The sequence below is a fragment of the Cannabis sativa genome, chromosome 5 (genome assembly GCF_029168945.1).
Source record: "Cannabis sativa cultivar Pink pepper isolate KNU-18-1 chromosome 5, ASM2916894v1, whole genome shotgun sequence".
Lineage (NCBI taxonomy): Eukaryota > Viridiplantae > Streptophyta > Magnoliopsida > Rosales > Cannabaceae > Cannabis > Cannabis sativa.
The window spans coordinates 464,414-481,753 of record NC_083605.1 but is presented as its reverse complement, the minus strand read 5'-3'; the positions used below and the strand labels follow the sequence as shown (position 1 = coordinate 481,753).

General features: G+C 34.1%; 2 protein-coding genes and 2 pseudogenes across 7 annotated transcripts; 2 read left to right on the top strand and 2 right to left on the bottom strand.

The window, feature by feature from the left end:
- The first annotated feature begins 2,294 nt into the window (after positions 1-2,294).
- LOC133038529 (uncharacterized) lies at positions 2,295-3,153 on the top strand (annotated as a pseudogene).
- Positions 3,154-7,866: 4,713 nt separating this feature from the next.
- Positions 7,867-9,398, top strand: LOC115716500 (translocase of chloroplast 159, chloroplastic-like; annotated as a pseudogene).
- A 500-nt stretch (positions 9,399-9,898) lies between these two features.
- On the bottom strand, positions 9,899-11,407 carry LOC115717075 (uncharacterized). Of its 6 annotated transcripts, none has more exons than XM_030646012.2 (4): positions 11,364-11,407; positions 11,221-11,268; positions 10,694-10,852; positions 9,899-10,455 (listed from the first exon to the last, which is right to left on the bottom strand). In XM_030646012.2, the coding sequence occupies exons 3-4, from the start codon at positions 10,845-10,847 to the stop codon at positions 10,181-10,183; spliced, it is 429 nt and encodes a 142-aa protein (XP_030501872.2). In that variant the 5' UTR covers positions 10,848-10,852; positions 11,221-11,268; positions 11,364-11,407; the 3' UTR covers positions 9,899-10,180. The 6 variants fall into 6 exon arrangements, with proteins under 6 accessions (XP_030501872.2, XP_060971087.1, XP_030501874.2 ...); XM_061115104.1 differs by having other exon boundaries at positions 11,349-11,404; XM_030646014.2 differs by having other exon boundaries at positions 11,160-11,268; positions 11,364-11,404.
- A 1,920-nt stretch (positions 11,408-13,327) lies between these two features.
- On the bottom strand, positions 13,328-15,066 carry LOC133038528 (uncharacterized). Its single transcript, XM_061116697.1, has 2 exons — positions 14,927-15,066; positions 13,328-14,585 (listed from the first exon to the last, which is right to left on the bottom strand). The coding sequence occupies exon 2, from the start codon at positions 14,226-14,228 to the stop codon at positions 13,497-13,499; it is 732 nt and encodes a 243-aa protein (XP_060972680.1). The 5' UTR covers positions 14,229-14,585; positions 14,927-15,066; the 3' UTR covers positions 13,328-13,496.
- Between the last annotated feature and the right edge of the window lie 2,274 nt (positions 15,067-17,340).

Sequence of the window (17,340 nt, the reverse complement as noted above, 5' to 3'; positions counted from 1 at the left end):
CATGGGGAACTTGAGGAAGAAATCTACATGCAACAACCTAAAGGATATGAAGAAAAAGGCAAAGAAGACTTGGTTTGCAAACTGATTAAGTCCCTGTATGGACTCAAACAGTCACCAAGGCAATGGAACAAAAGGTTTGATGAGTTCATGATCAAGAAAGGGTTCTCTAGGAGCTATTATGACACCTGTCTATACTACAAAGGCACTAAGATTGATGAAGTCATCTACTTACTGCTGTATGTAGATGACATGCTCATTGTGAGCAAGGAAAGGACCAGGATTGACCTAATGAAAGGTTGGCTAAGGGAAGAATTTGAGATGAAGGACTTAGGCAAGGCTGCTAAGATCCTAGGCATTAACATCTCTAGGGACAGGGAGCATGGGACACTAAGGCTACATCAGAAAAACTACATTAAGAAAGTCTTAGAGAATTTCTCTATGACTAATGCAAAGCAAACTAAGCAACCTATGACTAATCAGTACTATCTAAGCAAAGACCAATGCCCTAAAACTACAGCTGAGAAAGAATCTATGAGTGAAGTGCCTTATTCTAGTGCAGTGGGATCTGTGATGTACCTAATGGTCAGTACCAGACCTGATTTAGCCTATGCCATTAGTGTACTAAGCAAGTACATGGCTAACCCAGGTAAACAACACTGGGAGGCTATGAAATGGTTACTAAGATACTTATTGGGATCTACAGAAGTGGGATTAAACTACAAGAGAAGGGACAACAGCAGAATGATCACTAGGTACAGTGATGCAGACTATGCAGGTGACAGAGATAGTAGAAAATCTACCTCTGCCTATTTCTTTACACTATGGGGTAATTGTATCAGCTGGAAAGTACAACTTCAGCCTGTTGTAGCTTTATCTACAACAGAATCTGAGTATGTAGCTGTTACAGAGGCTATTAAAGAAGCCATTTGGCTTAAGGGACTACTAGATGAACTTAAACTACTAGATGAAGAACCTACAATCTATTCAGATAGCCAGAGTTGTATCCACTTGTGTAAGAATCCTGTCTTTCACGACAGAACTAAACATGTGGAAATCAAGTATCACTTTATACGAGATAAAGTGACTCAGAAGGTAGTACAGATAGAGAAAGTTCCCACTGAAGAGAATCCTTCTGATATCGGTACTAAGGTGCTACCCTTAACCAAGTTCAAGCACTGCTTGGACTTGTTAGGGGTTGGTAATGGTGGATGACCATTACCACTATGAGCTAAGACCCTTGAAGACGAAGCACTATGATAATAAACATTACAAATGAGATCTAAGGTGGAAATTGTTAAATTTAGACCTCACTGTAATCTTTATTATTACAGTTTTACAGATGAAGTGAAGAAAAAAAAAATTACAAATAAATACAAACAGAATACAACAGAAATCAGATCCTAGGTGGCTTCGCCTCTAGTGGATCAAGAACTAGTTGTTAGTTACAACCGAAGTTGTAACTAACTCCTAGTTCTGTGATCAACCCTAAACTACAACTATAAAAGAGCACTAGAACCATACCAGATCTCTCAGTTGAGAGATACCAGAAGCTAAAGCCCTAGGTTACCAGATCTGTGAAGGTTTCCAGCTCCAGATGATGTTTTCAAGTACATGCACAAGAAACAGAAGAGAGTTAGTGTGAGAAATCAGAAAACAAGAGAGAAATAAACACAGAAAAAACAAAAGAGAGAAAAAAACCTAGAAATACCAGTCGATCTGTGACTTGGATTTCTTACCTGTTGTAACATTCATTCATCATAGTGCAAGATCTGAGGTCGATCTTCAAGGCGAGCTCATCAGAGGATGTACCCCTAATTTCTAGGGCGAACCTCTATATTTTCTGGTGTTTGATTTTCTCTCTAACCCTACTATTTGTTGTTCTATCTTTGTGTATGTGTTGTGTGGTGTTTCTGGGTGAGTTTCTGGGTTAGATCGATCAAGAGATCGAGGGAGATCTCTGGTTCTAGGGTTTGAGAACCAGAGAGAAGGCAGAGAGAGAGTTCTGAGACTCTCGAAGGTTCGAAGAGAGGAAATGAGCTAGGGTTAGCTCTGATTCCTCGAGTTTTATTCAAAGGAGAACGACAGATCGTTTTGGAACCAAACGATCTGTCGTGTTGGTAAGAACAACAAGTTCCTTTGTCGTGCAAGAGAAAACGACCAAATCTTGGTTGTTGTGTGAATTGATTATATTAATTGTTTTAAAGGACAATTCTGTCCTTGTCATTTTTTTTTTGACAAATCTCTTGAGTGGTGTAGGTTAAACTTGGAATTTCACCAAGTAAATTCCTACAAATATAAATGTTGTGATTATGTGAAATAACATTGAAATGAACTGATTTTCTTAGTTCTTTATATGGTGGTAACAGTTTTTTTCTTGTTTGTTTTGTTTGTATCATACAAGTGAACATGTCAGCATATGATAATGTGGTTGTTGGGAAGCTGAAGCTCAAGGGAAAGGCTCTCGATGTTAAGGCTGGCGGTATGAAGAAAAAGAAGAAACATAAGAAGCTTCTTCAAGATCAAAACTCTGTAATCAAACAAGATGATCTTTCAACTGCTGGTATGATACCTTGTCTTTACTTTTCTTTCTTCTTGTTGTTGTTGTTGTTCAAGGCTGTAATTTCCCTATTTTTCTATGTTCAACACTTGAAATTGATCGCAGAAATCGTTTTACATGAATTAAAAATTGTTTAATCAGCCTATGCTATGCCCTATAACCTGTTGAAGCTGTGAAAACACTTTCTTTCTTGCTATAAATTTTTATAGCTATTTGGATATTTATCATATTATGAATTATGTAGGTGGTCGAAGTGGCATTCTTGAGGAGGATGAAATCAATGATAGCGATGGCAGCAACAACAACAACAAATCGAGCGAAGAAGGAAAGAGTGGCAGTTCTTATGATCAGAATATGACAACTGCTGAGAAAAGATACATAGAACAAAGAGAGAGAATCGATAACCAGAGATTGGCGAAGACTGCTAACAAATCTCATCGTGATAGGATTCAGGATTTCAATCAGTATCTTGCTAACATGAGTGAGCAAAGCATTATGACATCCCTAAAGTAATCAACCCAAGCCTGAATGGAGCCTATATCAAGAGTCTTTGTTTAGCAACAACACTTCTCATGGCTTGATTATGTGTCTTTTTCCTTCTCTTGTGTTCTGCTCTATTATCGGACTCAAAATGTTTGTTTACTGTTCTATTGTAAGATTTGTTAGGTGGCCAAGTACAAGTTTGATACTTGTGTAACTTTACCAAAACTCTATTCAAACTTGTATTATATAATTTTCTAGCAAACAAGTAAGAGACTTTAATGATAATGACTTCATGGAAAACAGATTTCATCTTGCTCCCAAATTACCAAACCTTATTACATACTTCCCTCAACTCACTTCAGCTCATTGCATTTGCCACAAACTGACTGATAATTATGCCAATTGTAATAATAATAATAATAATCATAACACTAATCAAAATGAGAAGCTAAACATGTAATTAGAGCAGATGAGCTTATAGATACTCCTCACAACTGGAAGAATGGAAACCACTGCAAGTTGGAGCTTTTCCAAACTACTTGTGCGCGAATTGATATATGACCATTGAGCTTGTTGCTCAATCCAGCATGAACGACCACCTTGTAGTTCCTCCCAAGAGAAAATTGAGATCACCAAGCTTGACCGTTGTTAAGAGGTTACTTGCCTCGGACAATATCTTCATAAAATAACTCAAAAGCAACAACTGAGATTGTCAAGCTTGACCGTTAGGGAGCACTTTCTAATCATCCCTATTCTTTCTACAAGAGGAATGGTTCACAGCCAAAGATATAGGATTTGTCAACTCGAACTCATAGTTCGAAAATCACCAATAGCTTGTCCAATGCTCTCGTGGACAATTTGAGACCGGTGAGCAGCAGATAATTCATAGTTCAAAGGCGCTAAATGCAAGAACTGACCTTGGGATTATTAGGCTCTAGGTAGCAATAAAATAATTCCTTCTAGAGAAAATACGGTATTTTTAAAAATTATTAAAAATATATATGTACTTGAAAAGAATTTTTTTTTTTAATTTTTGGGCCCTTGAACTCGGTGGGCCCTAGGAGGACGCCTAACCCGCCTTAGCTCAAGCCCAACCAGATAGTCCATCGGGTGGAGAGGATGCATGAGTCAAGGTAACAATTACATTTCTCCAAATAGAAGGACCAAGAGCAGAAGTGATTGATCTTAACCATGAAAAATCACTAAGATCTCTACTTTGAATGTCCAACCTATCCACATAGAGAATTATATCAGGTAAGCATTTCTTTGTGACATTCTTCACTAAAGACAAGATTTTTTGATTGGTGCTTTATTCCATTGCAGCTAATTTCAAACTTGGAGTATCAAAAGCCCTGATCTTGACACCATACACTTTCCCAAAAAAAAAATTTACAAGTTGTGGAGGGTCCAAATGCATAAATTGGGATCTTCTCTTCTCCAAAAATGGAGTTTATGGTGGCACTCTTACCAACACTTGTTTTCCCAATAACAAATATGTTTAAGGAAAACTCCTAAACATCACTCCCCTTTATTCAAGTTGGAAAGCCTTAGCCTTTGCACTTTCCAAGCTAAATTCTTGGCCAGCTTGCCTTCCCGAAACAAGCGCCAACCTTACAGAACTTGCCTTGCTATCGAATCTTCAATCGAGCCACCTACTATCTTAACAAATCTTAAGTACTTCACCCTTAACTGTTGAAACTTGTACACTTTCCTTTTCTCTTCCTCACTTAAGCTCTTCTCTGAGTCTCCTCCAACTGAACTAGTTATAGTGATATTACCATTGTCATTGCCATTGCCACTATCAGAGGAAGCACATGTAGTCTCATTTTCAGTATAATTAGTTAGGTTTTCATCTTTTGTAAATAAGAGACTCCATTTTCAATTTCGTATTCATCATTATTATCACCATTCTCAACCACAAACTAGATTCTAACACCCCTTCTTCTCTTCCTGATATGTTCTTGGTGTCAACTTCCTCCACCAGAACATTTACTTTGGATTCATAATCTATAGGTATCGACTTTGGACCTAACGAAACTTGTTCATCATCATCAACACCTTTATCTACCTCAACCACAATATTTCCATCATTGAGATTAAGAATCTATAGGCATCAACTTTACACCATCATTGCTATATGGACACACTGTACGTTTCTTTTGCTAGTATTTAACTTATTTCTTTTTCTTTTTTGCCAGTATGAAGTGAACGGTAAAGTCGTTGATTCGATGCTTGTTAATACTATATTGATGCTGGTGTTGTTACTAAGTTTTTTTGGTGGGAAGCTGGATACTGGAGCACAATGAATATTACACATGATCGAGGTTCTACTATGAAGTTATTATCATTATAGTCTCTTTCTTCTATTAAAGATCATAGTTACTTTCCCTTTAACCTTTTCCATCTATTGATGTATATGATCCAAATTACTTGGATTGGTTAACATGGCATACCAAATTGTTGGTATTTATTTGAGCAGATAAAATATTTCTACAACTTAAGTTTTAATTCATATTAGGAGAGAAAAAGAATAATTATTAAACAAATGTTGAATTTATCTATTGTGTCTTTCCTTTTCTATTGTTTTGTTCTTACTTTCTCTCATTTGGATCTTTGTGCTTATTCGCTTTGACAGCTAGTTTTTATATTTGCTGGGCATGCCTTGTATGCCAGTGTTAGGCTATTTTTAGCCTAAGTTTTGGGTCACATTTTATAGTTGTTTTTCTTCTTTATTATTATTTTTGGAATAGAATTATGCTTGTTTTCTTTGGTTTTAGGTTTCTACACTTGGGATGTATAAATTGGACAAATTTTGGAAAACAGTGATCTATAAAATAAAGAAAATTTTGAAAGAGAATAAAGCTGAAACTTCAAGCCTAAATTTGACTATGTTTTGATCATATTTTGGAAAAAGTCAAAACAGAAAAGTTTTAGATCTTTTTTTTTATCTTTCCAACGCATCTTGAATCAGCTCATTTGGAGTTTGTATGAGAAAATTATGCCCATTTTACTAAAAGAGAGCGAAGTAGAAAATTCCATCTCGCCGCGGCGAGATTTCCATGGCCGCGGCCATAAAGTCTGGGCAGAAACATGCTTTTTTGATGCACTTCTGGCTGCGGCAAGACCACTTTTGGCCGCGGCGAGCATCCGTACGGTCAGGGGTATTTTTCTCCGACGAACCTTAAAAATTAGTTATAAATAGAAAAATGCGATTGGAAGTCAAGGGAAGCGATTTGAAACCCTAAAACTCAGCAGAAAGCGGCAGGAAGAGCAGAGGAAATCAAAGTGAAGATCCCGAATAATTCCACCAACAGTTTCTTTCTCTATTCCTCTTTAATTTCCTTATGTTGAATATTGTTATAGGAATGGTTATAGATTTATTTCTGAACTAAATTTCCCATTTAGGGAGGATGATGAATGTTGTTTAATGTTTTTGCCTAGTTAATGTTTAATTGCCATTCCTCCATTCTTGATTGTGAAATTATCTTTATTTGTGTTTAATTCCATGTATAAGCTTGATCACCTTCTGCATGTTCTATGATCTCAATTCAAAATCTGAAAAAGTGAGAATTGAGAATGCTAAAATTAGATAATCAATGTTCTATGTGAAACGAGAGTATTCACATGACTTTTGTGACGAGTAGATTATTGCTTAATGCTGATTTCATGTTAGTTTAGTTAAGAGATTAATTAGAGAACATGTGATTTAGAACCTAGAAGATCTGAAAAGAGCTAGGTTAATTTATAATCTATCATTCACTTCAAGAAAAGGATAGAAATTAGGCATTAACAATTAGGTAAACATACAACAGATTCTCCTCCCTATTATCTCATCTTGCTCAACTTTCACTTGTGTTATTTAAGTTTTCTGAATTACTTTCATTCTGTTTCAATTATAAATACTATTGATTTGCCAAATAGAATTATAAGTATAATTTAGTAGTAATTAATCCAATTCCCTATGGTTCGACCTCACTTGCGTGAGTATACTACTTGATTGCATGCACTTGCGTAGTATTCAATAATTTTCAGCAACACCCAGCAAATATAAAAACTAGTTGTCAAAGCGAATAAGCACAAAGATCCAAATGAGAGAAAGTACGAACAAAACAATAGAAAAGGAAAGACACAATAGATAAACAAAATGTAAACAAAACTAAAATTTACAAGAAAAATGTAGAATTAGCCAAGATCCATTGTTTTTCTTTATCCAAATAAGGAAAAGTCGCCACCCTCTTCTCTCCACCACCAAAACAAGCACTAAATTTGCACATTGCACCTCTTCAACAGCCATAGGATTGGATTTGGTGCGGTGTGCTCAAAACTATCAACAGAATTGGATTTGGTTTAACAAATGTCTAGTTAGAAAATAATGATTGGTGGCACATTCATGCTTATTTTTTCACTCTTCTTCTTCCTCACTACTCATATCCATTATCTCTTTCCATACATCATACCCCTTTTCACTATTCTCCAATGCACTCTCCTTCTTTGCCACTGTCCTCCAAACTCAATGGTTGAACTTGAAGTTGTCTCGGATTCTTAGTGTAATGGGAACCTTGGTCCTGTTTTTGAGGAATTTGATGGTGCAAAGTTGATGCGTATAGATTCTCAATCTCAATTTGATGGAAATTTTGTGGTTAAGGTAGATAGAGGTGTTGATGATGATGAACAAGTTTCTTTAGGTCCAAAGTCCATACCGACAGATTATGAATCCAATGTAAATGTTCTGGTTGAGGAAGTTGAAACCAAGAACATATCAGGAAGAGAAGAAGGGGTGTTAGAATTTGGCTTCTGATGTTCAAAAAACAACCTTGTGGTTGAGAATGGTGGTAATGATGATGAAGAAGGGATTGAAAATAGTCTCTAATTTAACAAAAGATGAAAAACTGATAATACTGAAAATGAGACTATATGTGCTTCCTCTGGTAGTGGCAATGGCAATGACAATGGTAATATCACTATAACTAATTCAGATGGAGGAGACTGAGAGAAGAGCTTAAGTGAGGAAGAGAAAAAGAGAGTGGACAAACAAGTTTCAACAATTAAGGGTGAAGTACTTAAGACTAGTTAAGATAGTAGGTGGCTCGATTGAAGATTCGATAGCAAGGAAGGTTCTTTAAGGTTGGCGCTTATTTCGGGAAGGCAAGTTGGCCAAGAATTTAGCTTGGAAAATGCAAAGGCTAAGGCTTTCCAACTTGAATAGAGGGGAATGATGTTTTGGAGTTTTCCTTAAACACATTTGTTATTGGGAAAACATGTGTTGGCAAGAGTGCCACCATAAACTCCATTTTTTGGAGAAGATCCCAATTTATGCATTTAGACCCTCCACAACTAGTGTGAAAGAAATTGTCTGAACAGTGGATGGTGTCAAGATTAGGGCTTTTGATACTTCAGGTAGCTGCAATGGAACAAAGCACTAAGCAAAAAATCTTGTCTTTAGTAAAGAATGTCACAAAGAAATGCTTACCTGATATAGTTCTCTATGTGGATAGGTTGGACACTCAAAGCAGAGATCTTAAAGATTTTTCATTGTTAAGATCAATCACTTATGCTATTGGTCCTTCTATTTGGAGAAGTGTTATTGTTACCTTCACTCATGTTGGATCCTTTCCACTTGATGGACCATCTAGCAAGGGTCGACCCTGAGCTAAAGCAGGCTAAGCATCGACTTAAGGCTCACCAACCTAGGGGACCAAAATTTAAAAAAAAAAACATAAAATTTTTGAAAATACATATATATTTTTTTTTAATAATTTTCAAAAGTATCATATTTTTTTTGTAGAAAAGGACCCAATAATTTTATTGCTACTTAAGGCCTAATAGTCCCAAGGCTGGCATGGCCCTGCATCTTGCACACCTTTGAACTATGAATTGTTTGTTGCTTAGCGGTCTCAAATTGTCTAGCAGAGCATTGAACGAGCTGTTAATAATTTTCGAATTATGAGTTCAAGTTTGATGAATCTTATATCTATTGCTGAGAACCATTCTAACGGTCAAGCTTGCGATCTCAGTTATTGTTTTGAGTCATTTTATGAAGATATTGTCTGTAACCTCTCTATTAACAACGGTGTCAGTGGATCACCGGAAGCTCTTTAGTTTTCACTCTTGTTCACCTCCCCTTCTACACTTGTTGTCATGGTTGTTGCAATCTCGTGCTCTTCCAAAATTGTCAGCTGATTAAGGTGGAGATATTGGTGATTCTGATTCTGATGATGGCGAAAAAGATGAGTATGATCAGCTTCGACAATTTAAAGCTCTCAGGAATTTCTAGATTGCTAAATTGAGCAAAGGACAGACAAATGTATATATGGAGGAGTATGATCACAAAGTGACTCAACTTATGGAGCGAATTTAAAAGTGAATCTGAGGAGGCAAATTTTCCCATCAGCCAAGACCAATTGCCGATTGGTTTGTCTTTGGTGAAATGGAAAGGGGACTTGGCATTGGGGGCTGATTTGCAATCTCAATTTTCTTTTGGGAGGAACTACAAGGTGGTCGTTCGTGCTGGATTGAGCAACAAGCTCAGTGGTCAGATATCAATTTGCACGAGCAGTTCAAAACAGCTTTAACTTGCAGTGGTAGCCATTCTTCCAGATGTGAGGAGTATCTATAAGCTCATCTGCCTAGGGTTGGAGCTGAGAACTACACCATATACTAGATTACATGTACAGCTTCTCATTTTGATTAGTGTTATAATTATTATTATTATTACAATTGGCTTAATTATAAGTCAGTCTCTGGCTTTTGTTTCTCATTGAACTGATATTAGATAACGGAACAAGTTTTTTATAGTTGCAAATGCAATGAGCTGAAGTGAGTTGAAGGAAGAATGTAATAAAGTTTGGCAATTTGAAGTAAGATAAAACCTGTTTTCCATGAAGTCATTATCATTAAAGTCTCTTACGAGTTTTCTAGCAGATTATATAATACAAGTTTGAATAGAGTTTTGGTACAGTTACACAAGTGTACTTGGCCACCTAACAAATCTTACAATAGAACAGTAAACAAAGATTTTGAGTCCCATAACAGAACAGAACACAAGAGAAGAAAAAAGACACATAATCAAGCCCTGAAAAGTTTTGTTGCTAAACAAAGACTCCTGACATGGATGATAGGCTTCATTGGGGCTTGGGTTGATTAACCTGGACCAACTTTAGGGATGTCATAATGTTCACTCATGTTAGCAAGATACTGATTGAAATCCTGAATCCTATCACGGTGAGACTTGTTAGCAGTCTTCGCCAATCTCTGGTTATCGATTCTCTCTCTTTGTTCTATGTATCTTTTCTCAGCAGCTGTCATATTCTGATCATAAGAATTGCCACTCTTTCCTTCTTCGCTCGATTTGTTGTTGTTGTTGCTGCCATCGCTATCATTGATTTCATCCTCCTCAAGAATGCCACTTCCACCACCTACATAATTCATAATATGATAAATATCCAAATAGTTATGAAAATTTATAGCAAGGAAAAAGGTGTTTTCACAGATTCAACAAGTTACAGGGCATAGCATAGGCCGATTAAACGATTTTTAATTCATGTAAAACGATTTTTGCGATCAATTTCAAGTGTTGAACATAGAAAAATAGGGAAATAACAACCTTGAACAACAACAACAACAAGAAAGAAAAGTAAAGACAAGGTATCATACCAGCAGTTGAAAGATCATCTTGTTTGATTACAGAGTTTTGATCTTGAAGAAGCTTCTTATGTTTCTTCTTTTTCTTCATACCGCCAGCCTTAACATCGAGAGCCTTTCCCTTGAGCTTCAGCTTCCCAACAACCACATTATCATATGCTGACATGTTCACTTGTATGATACAAACAAAACAAACAAGAAAAAAACTGTTACCACCATATAAAGAACTAAGAAAATCAGTTCATTTCAATGTTATTTCACATAATCACAACATTTATATTAGTGTAGAGTGTGGTCTAACAAAATCAGTTCCATAACATAACATCTAACAAAATCACTCACAAACCACCATCGAAATTTTGCATACCACTAAAACTAAACACCCAATTCGAGAACTCCTATTATAAAACAAAAATGTAAATAAAGTTAAATATGACAAAACAAGAAAACTTAAACACACTGATAGCCTATGGATTACCTTTTTGGATGAGGTACAATATCAAATCTGAATAAAAGATAAAAGTTGAAAATTGACTTACGCCTTCTTCTTGCCTCCCTTCTTACCCTTGGAAATCCTCTTGTTCTTCCTGAAAAATCAGATCACGTGCGTGTTATGAAAATAGAAAAGAAAGAAATAAACATACAGAAATCCATGATTCAGAAGTACATGAATGAAGCATACAGTAGAGGAAAGAAATAGAGAAGAGGTACCCGACGGCCATGGTTGCAGAAATCCACATTATCATATATATTTCTTATTGGGCTTTACACGGGCCTGCCTAGTCCTCTATTTTTGGGCTCATTTTGCTGAAAGCCCATATTCTTTTTATAAAAATATAAAATTGGGCTTTATTATTATATTGAGAAATACCTCTATTATTTATCAATTAACCAAAACTACCTCTAATTTTATATTTAATTGAAACATACCTCTTTTTATATGTATTGTACCCAAAATACCCTGATATAAGGGAGTCACATGGAGAGTATATTGATGTGACAAGGGTAAAATCAGTAAAGTGTTTAGAAAAAGAGGTAAAAATGATAGGTTTTAAAAAAGAGGGTAAAAATGAAAGAGAACAATATAAAAAGGGTATAGAGTCTAATTTCCTCTTTTTTTTTGGGAAATTTGATTTTCTATACTTAGAAAATCAAAAAATTTGATTCCTAAACCAATAATTTAAACCCTAAAAAAACTATACCTTTTTTTTCAAAACCCCAAAATACCCCCAAACTCTCACAGCATCTCTCTTTCTCTCTCTATCTCGGCCGGTCCCAAGAATCCCACACTCCAGGTCTGATGGTCGGACCATGGGGTCCGACCAATCGGACCCATCGGACCCCATGGTCCGACCATCGGACCTGGTTTTTTTTTTTCATTCGATTTGAGAGACTTAGAGAGAGGGGGCCCGATGGTCGGACCATGGGGTCCGACCATCGGACCCGGTTTTTTTTTTTTTTTTCCTTCTTCATTCGATTTGAGAGACTTAGAGAGAGGGGGCCCGATGGTCGGACCATGGGGTCCGATGGGGTCACCAAAACAGAATACAAAACGGAAATAACTCAAATCGGTTATAACTAAAATAAAACTGGTTATATAACATAATGAATACAAACAAGTAACACGCAATAACTCAAACCGATCACAATTAAAAATAAAGAAGAAATGAGTTCCTAAAACACTGAAATATAAATTAAAAACAAAACTAGTCCCACAATAAAATAGTTCATAATACATAATACCTCATAAAATCGGTTATAATTTTTTTTTTAAAAAAAATGTGGGGATCAAATGTCTCGAATATATAACACTCTCATAAACTCAATTAATTGAAATAACCAGTGGTAGTCTAAATGGATGAGTGAGAAAGAGAAACTGTATGATCCAATTGGTCAAATTTGTCTTTGAAACCTCAAACAATTTTATAAAAATGACTTACACTTGCAATTTTCTAGAATTGTATGATAAGAGTGTTTGTTGGTATATATTTGTTGTACTATGAGTTTATCTGTAATTTGAATTAGGGGTGTTCATCAAACCGCCCAAACTGCTCAAACCGCCCGCACCGCACCACACCGCAAAAAAATGCAGTTTGAAATTCTTCGCGGGTGCGGTCGCAGTTTGAATTTTTCCTAAACCGCGCGGTGCGGTGCGGCTTGAATTTTTCCTAAACCGCGCGGTGCGGTGCGGCTTGAATTTTTAAATTGTTAATATGCGGTTCAAACCGCACCGCACCGCACATTATAAAAATACGAATTTTTATATTTATTTAGGTCCAATATGTGAATGTTCAACTCAAAGTCCACTAATTATTATATTTTGACAAGTTTTGCTCAAAATTTGTTGTATTTGTAATAATTTAATTATTTAGTGATAGTCCAAACCGCATAAACCACAAAAACCGCACCGCACCGCAGTATTTTTTGCAGTGCGGTTTTTGCGGGTTTTTAATTTTGCGGTACGGGTGCAGTTTGGGAATTTGGAAAAACCGCACGTGCGGGTTGGTTTGAAAAAATGGTCAAAAATCGCACCACCCGCACCGCAAACACCCCTACTTTGAATGAATACCGCATACAAACTTTGAACAAGAATTTTGTAATTGTGTTTTAGTGTCATCTATCTAACATAGACAGATGAGTGAAAAATTTGTAATGAAAAATAGAGTCACAAACACAAAACTTTACATTGAGATATAAATCTTTTATTATGTACTTGGTCACAGAACTTTACATTGAGATATAAATCTTTAATAAACAAATAAAGTGAAACATTACATTACCACCATTTTTAATCAACTCAAAGTCTGTATTTGGATTAAACTTCACCTCCTCTCCTAATAGAAACCAAACTCTTGACATAGAAACAACCCAAAAAAGCAAATATGTTTCTATCTAGTTCTAAAACATAAACAAGTTCTCTTAACATTCCTCTACGAAGGTTGCAAGACACCAACTGTGGTTCAACCCTACAATCTTTCCAAACTTTGATTAGAATATCATCATTTTTCGAAAATGGTAACACTCGAAAACAATTCTCTAATGGTACCTTAACAACTTTGGTACCATCCATGGTGGAGATATGAAGAATGTTGCCATTGAATCTCCAACACATTACAACTGAATCTTTCCATACTGACAGGTGAGGCAAATAATCAGGAACCAAAGGTTCATCAAAACTTGGCAAAGCTATGAGCTCAACTTCCTCATCACTCATATTAAAAGTCAGAATGTTTTCACATGCATCATAAGAGTAAGACCACACAAACCAATAACAAACACCTCTCCAACATATTCCATCATTAAGTTGGGTACCAATAAGAGAGTATATTATGTCTTGATAAATGTTGAGCTCTCTCCATGAATCAGAACCAACTGTGTATGCCTCAACTGTGCAATCTTGTCCATCGAGCCAGATGGCAACACATTTGAAATCATTGTTTATAGAATCAATTTCAAATCCTATCTTGGGATAAGGCCCTTTGATTGTAGTGTTATTTGGTTCTGGGAGAATCATGGATTCTTTCAAACAAGGATTGCATAACACCATTTTCCCAAGACTATTTACTTGCAAAATGAGTCCATCGCAGTGATAAATCCGATTCCATCGCACCTTTCATCACGAATAAGAGGTAAACTATCATCATCACTTTGATCACCCTCAACACCATCATCATCATAGGTTATAGTCAATGATTGATATGTGATTGAGTTATGATCGACATGGAGGAAAGGCGACTATAAAATAAGGATACAGAGGACTGGTTTTTGGTCATGACGAGGTGCTTGGAAACAAATTCCTTGTTCTTGATGAAACCCGAGATCAGCGAATAACAGAACTTGTTCACAAATTTGAACTGAAACACAGAATTTGCAGGTACCAACAACATAATCTCCTCCAATATGTCTATTGGCAAATCGCAAATAACCATAAATAGACTTTCATATATTAAAACAATATGTCCTAAAATCACACCAAGAATTAAAACAAGGCTTTCTATGAAAGTTTCAAACTCTTGAAAGAAAAAGACTAATAAGGCATTTATTTAATCACACAGCTGGTAATAGAAATTAACATAAAGATTAATGAAACTTCAAGATTATTTAGTATGTATTATTAACAGAACAGAATAATCAAATTAAGAAAATGCATGACATTTTTCTTTCTTTTTGAACAATATATAATCTTGAAATGAAACTTTTCAGAATAAGAAGAATTAAAGAGAAAATGGAGGAGAAAATCCAAACCAATGAGGTTGTAAACGAAGCAGGGAGAAGATGAACTGTACAAGAGTTTCCTTTGAAGTTGAAAAGCAGAGAAGAAATCTTGGAGATGAGAAATGGCCTTTCTTTCTCAGAAAACTCAAAGAACAAAGATTTTCAAGCTAAAAAAACTGTGAGCTTCCACTATATATATATACTTAGTGCCAACGGCAATTGCACCCGTGTTTTTTTTTTTTCACGGATATATTTTTCATAACAAAAATAAAATATATTGGGAAATTCTACAATACACCCGTATTTATTGGGAAATATATTTTTTTTCACGGATACATTGATGCACTCTTATCTGTTTTAGCACTCGAAATAATTTTTTAATTAAATTTTTTCTCATGGTCATGTACGTTATAGTTATTTAAGACATCCTGCAAAATTTTAAGAAATTTGGAAAAGTTTAACACGCCGAAAACTACGTTCAAACAGTGTATTGCACGCGTGATTATTTTATTTTATACGCGTGTAAAATAGATTGTTTGAACATTATTTTCTATATTGTAAATTATTCGGAATTTCTCAAAATTTTATAAGTTATCTTAAATAGTTATAACGTAAATGAATATAAAAAAAAATTAGACTAAAAAAATTTTCTTGATGCTGAAACAAGTCAAGGGTGTATCAATACATCCCTTTTAAGAGGTGCATTCTAGAATCACCCAAATATATTTATGTTTTTATTATAATTTTTGTTCAGGGAAATATTACATTTTTTTTTTTACTAATTAGGATTTTTAATTAAATTTTGGCATGTATCAAATTATGCATTATAAACTTTTCTGATAGTTATAAATTACCCTTAAACTATTGAGATTAGTTAATTTAATGATTTATGTGTAATTTCATTCAATTCAATGCGCCAATTATCTATGTACAAAATCATATTTTCAGAACGTTGATTTTCTTTATATTCCAGTCTACTACTCGTCATGTGTTTGCTAAGTTACTTAATTATTCTATTAAATGATAATATAAATGTTATTTAGGATTTTATCCTGAATTATGACATAAGTATTATTGTGCTCCTGAATTTTTTAGACTAATTTACAGCATTAAATATAGTGGACCATTTTTAAAAGGCTAAAAAGTTAAGAGGTACACTAATACATAAGTCATAATTCAAAGGTAAAATCCTAAATAACATTTAGGAGAAAAAATAGATGGGTAAATACTATTTTTGACCCTGTATTTTACAAAAGTTACCAATTAGACTCTTTGTTTTGTTAAATGACAAAATTGACCCTGTATTTTCTAAAATTGTACAAATAGGACTCTCAACTGATTTTTTATCAAAATAAAACTTAATAATAATATGATCTAGAGATGTTATGATAAAACTGGTTACATTTTCTTGTATTAGAAATTTTCTTAAAGGTGATTATATTAAAAAATAAAATTGTTAAAAATTGAGCTCAGGGTCCTATTTTACCATTTTGAAAAATATAGGGTCTATTTTGGTATTTAATAAAATAGAGGGTCTAATTGATAACTTTTGCAAAACACATGATCAAAAATGATATTTACCAAAATAGATTAATTACTAAATCAACAATGATTTAGAGATGTTATGATAAAAGTGGTTACATTTTCTGTATCTATTCGTATTAGAAATTTTCTTAAAGTTGATTATATTAAAAAATAAAATTGTTAAAAATTGAGCTCAAGGTCCTATTTTTACCATTTTGAAAAATATAGGGTCCATTTTGGCATTTAATAAAATAAAGGGTCTAATTGATAACTTTTGCAAAACACATAGTCCAAAATGATATTTACCCAAAATAGATTAATTACTAAATCAACAAAAACTTTAAACAGTTTGGTACGAGGTGTTCAAAATAATTTGATTATAGAAAATATTATGAAGGAGAATATGATTATAGGGAAATGTGTAAACTGTGTTTGTTTGTGTAGGGTAATATGTAATCATATTCCTGTTAATTAAATTACACTGTTTGGTTGAGTACATGAATCTTATATATTGTTTTAAAAAATAAAAATAAAAATATTTTTTTATTATATTTATTTAATGTTAATTATATAAAAAATAAAATAATTATTTATTAAAGAAATTTATTTATTAATTAGTAAATATTAAATTTTATTGTATTTTTTATTAATTAAAATGAATATTTTTTATATATTTTATCACTACATTATTTATTTTTGTTTGCTATGTCATTATGTACACCATCCGCATAAAATTTATGTGTAATGAATATACATATATTATTGCCGATAATATAAAAATAACTCAGTTAAAAAAAAATTGATTTCACAAATTAAATATATATGGTAATATTTTATTTATAATAAATGATAATATTATTGGTATTTAAATTTATTTATTAATTCAAAAATGCTATTTAAATTAATATAATGGAAGGTAA

What these genes read in the sequence shown, in the direction of transcription:
- LOC115717075 (XM_030646012.2), bottom strand. Translation starts at nt 10,847, where the DNA reads ATGTCAGCATATGATAATGTGGTTGTTGGGAAGCTGAAGCTCAAGGGA. An exon ending in AGATGATCTTTCAACTGCTG is followed by an intron (nt 10,456 to 10,693) that starts GTATGATACCTT and finishes TGAATTATGTAG; the next exon opens with GTGGTGGAAGTGGCATTCTT.
- LOC133038528 (XM_061116697.1), bottom strand. Translation starts at nt 14,228, where the DNA reads ATGGTGTTATGCAATCCTTGTTTGAAAGAATCCATGATTCTCCCAGAA.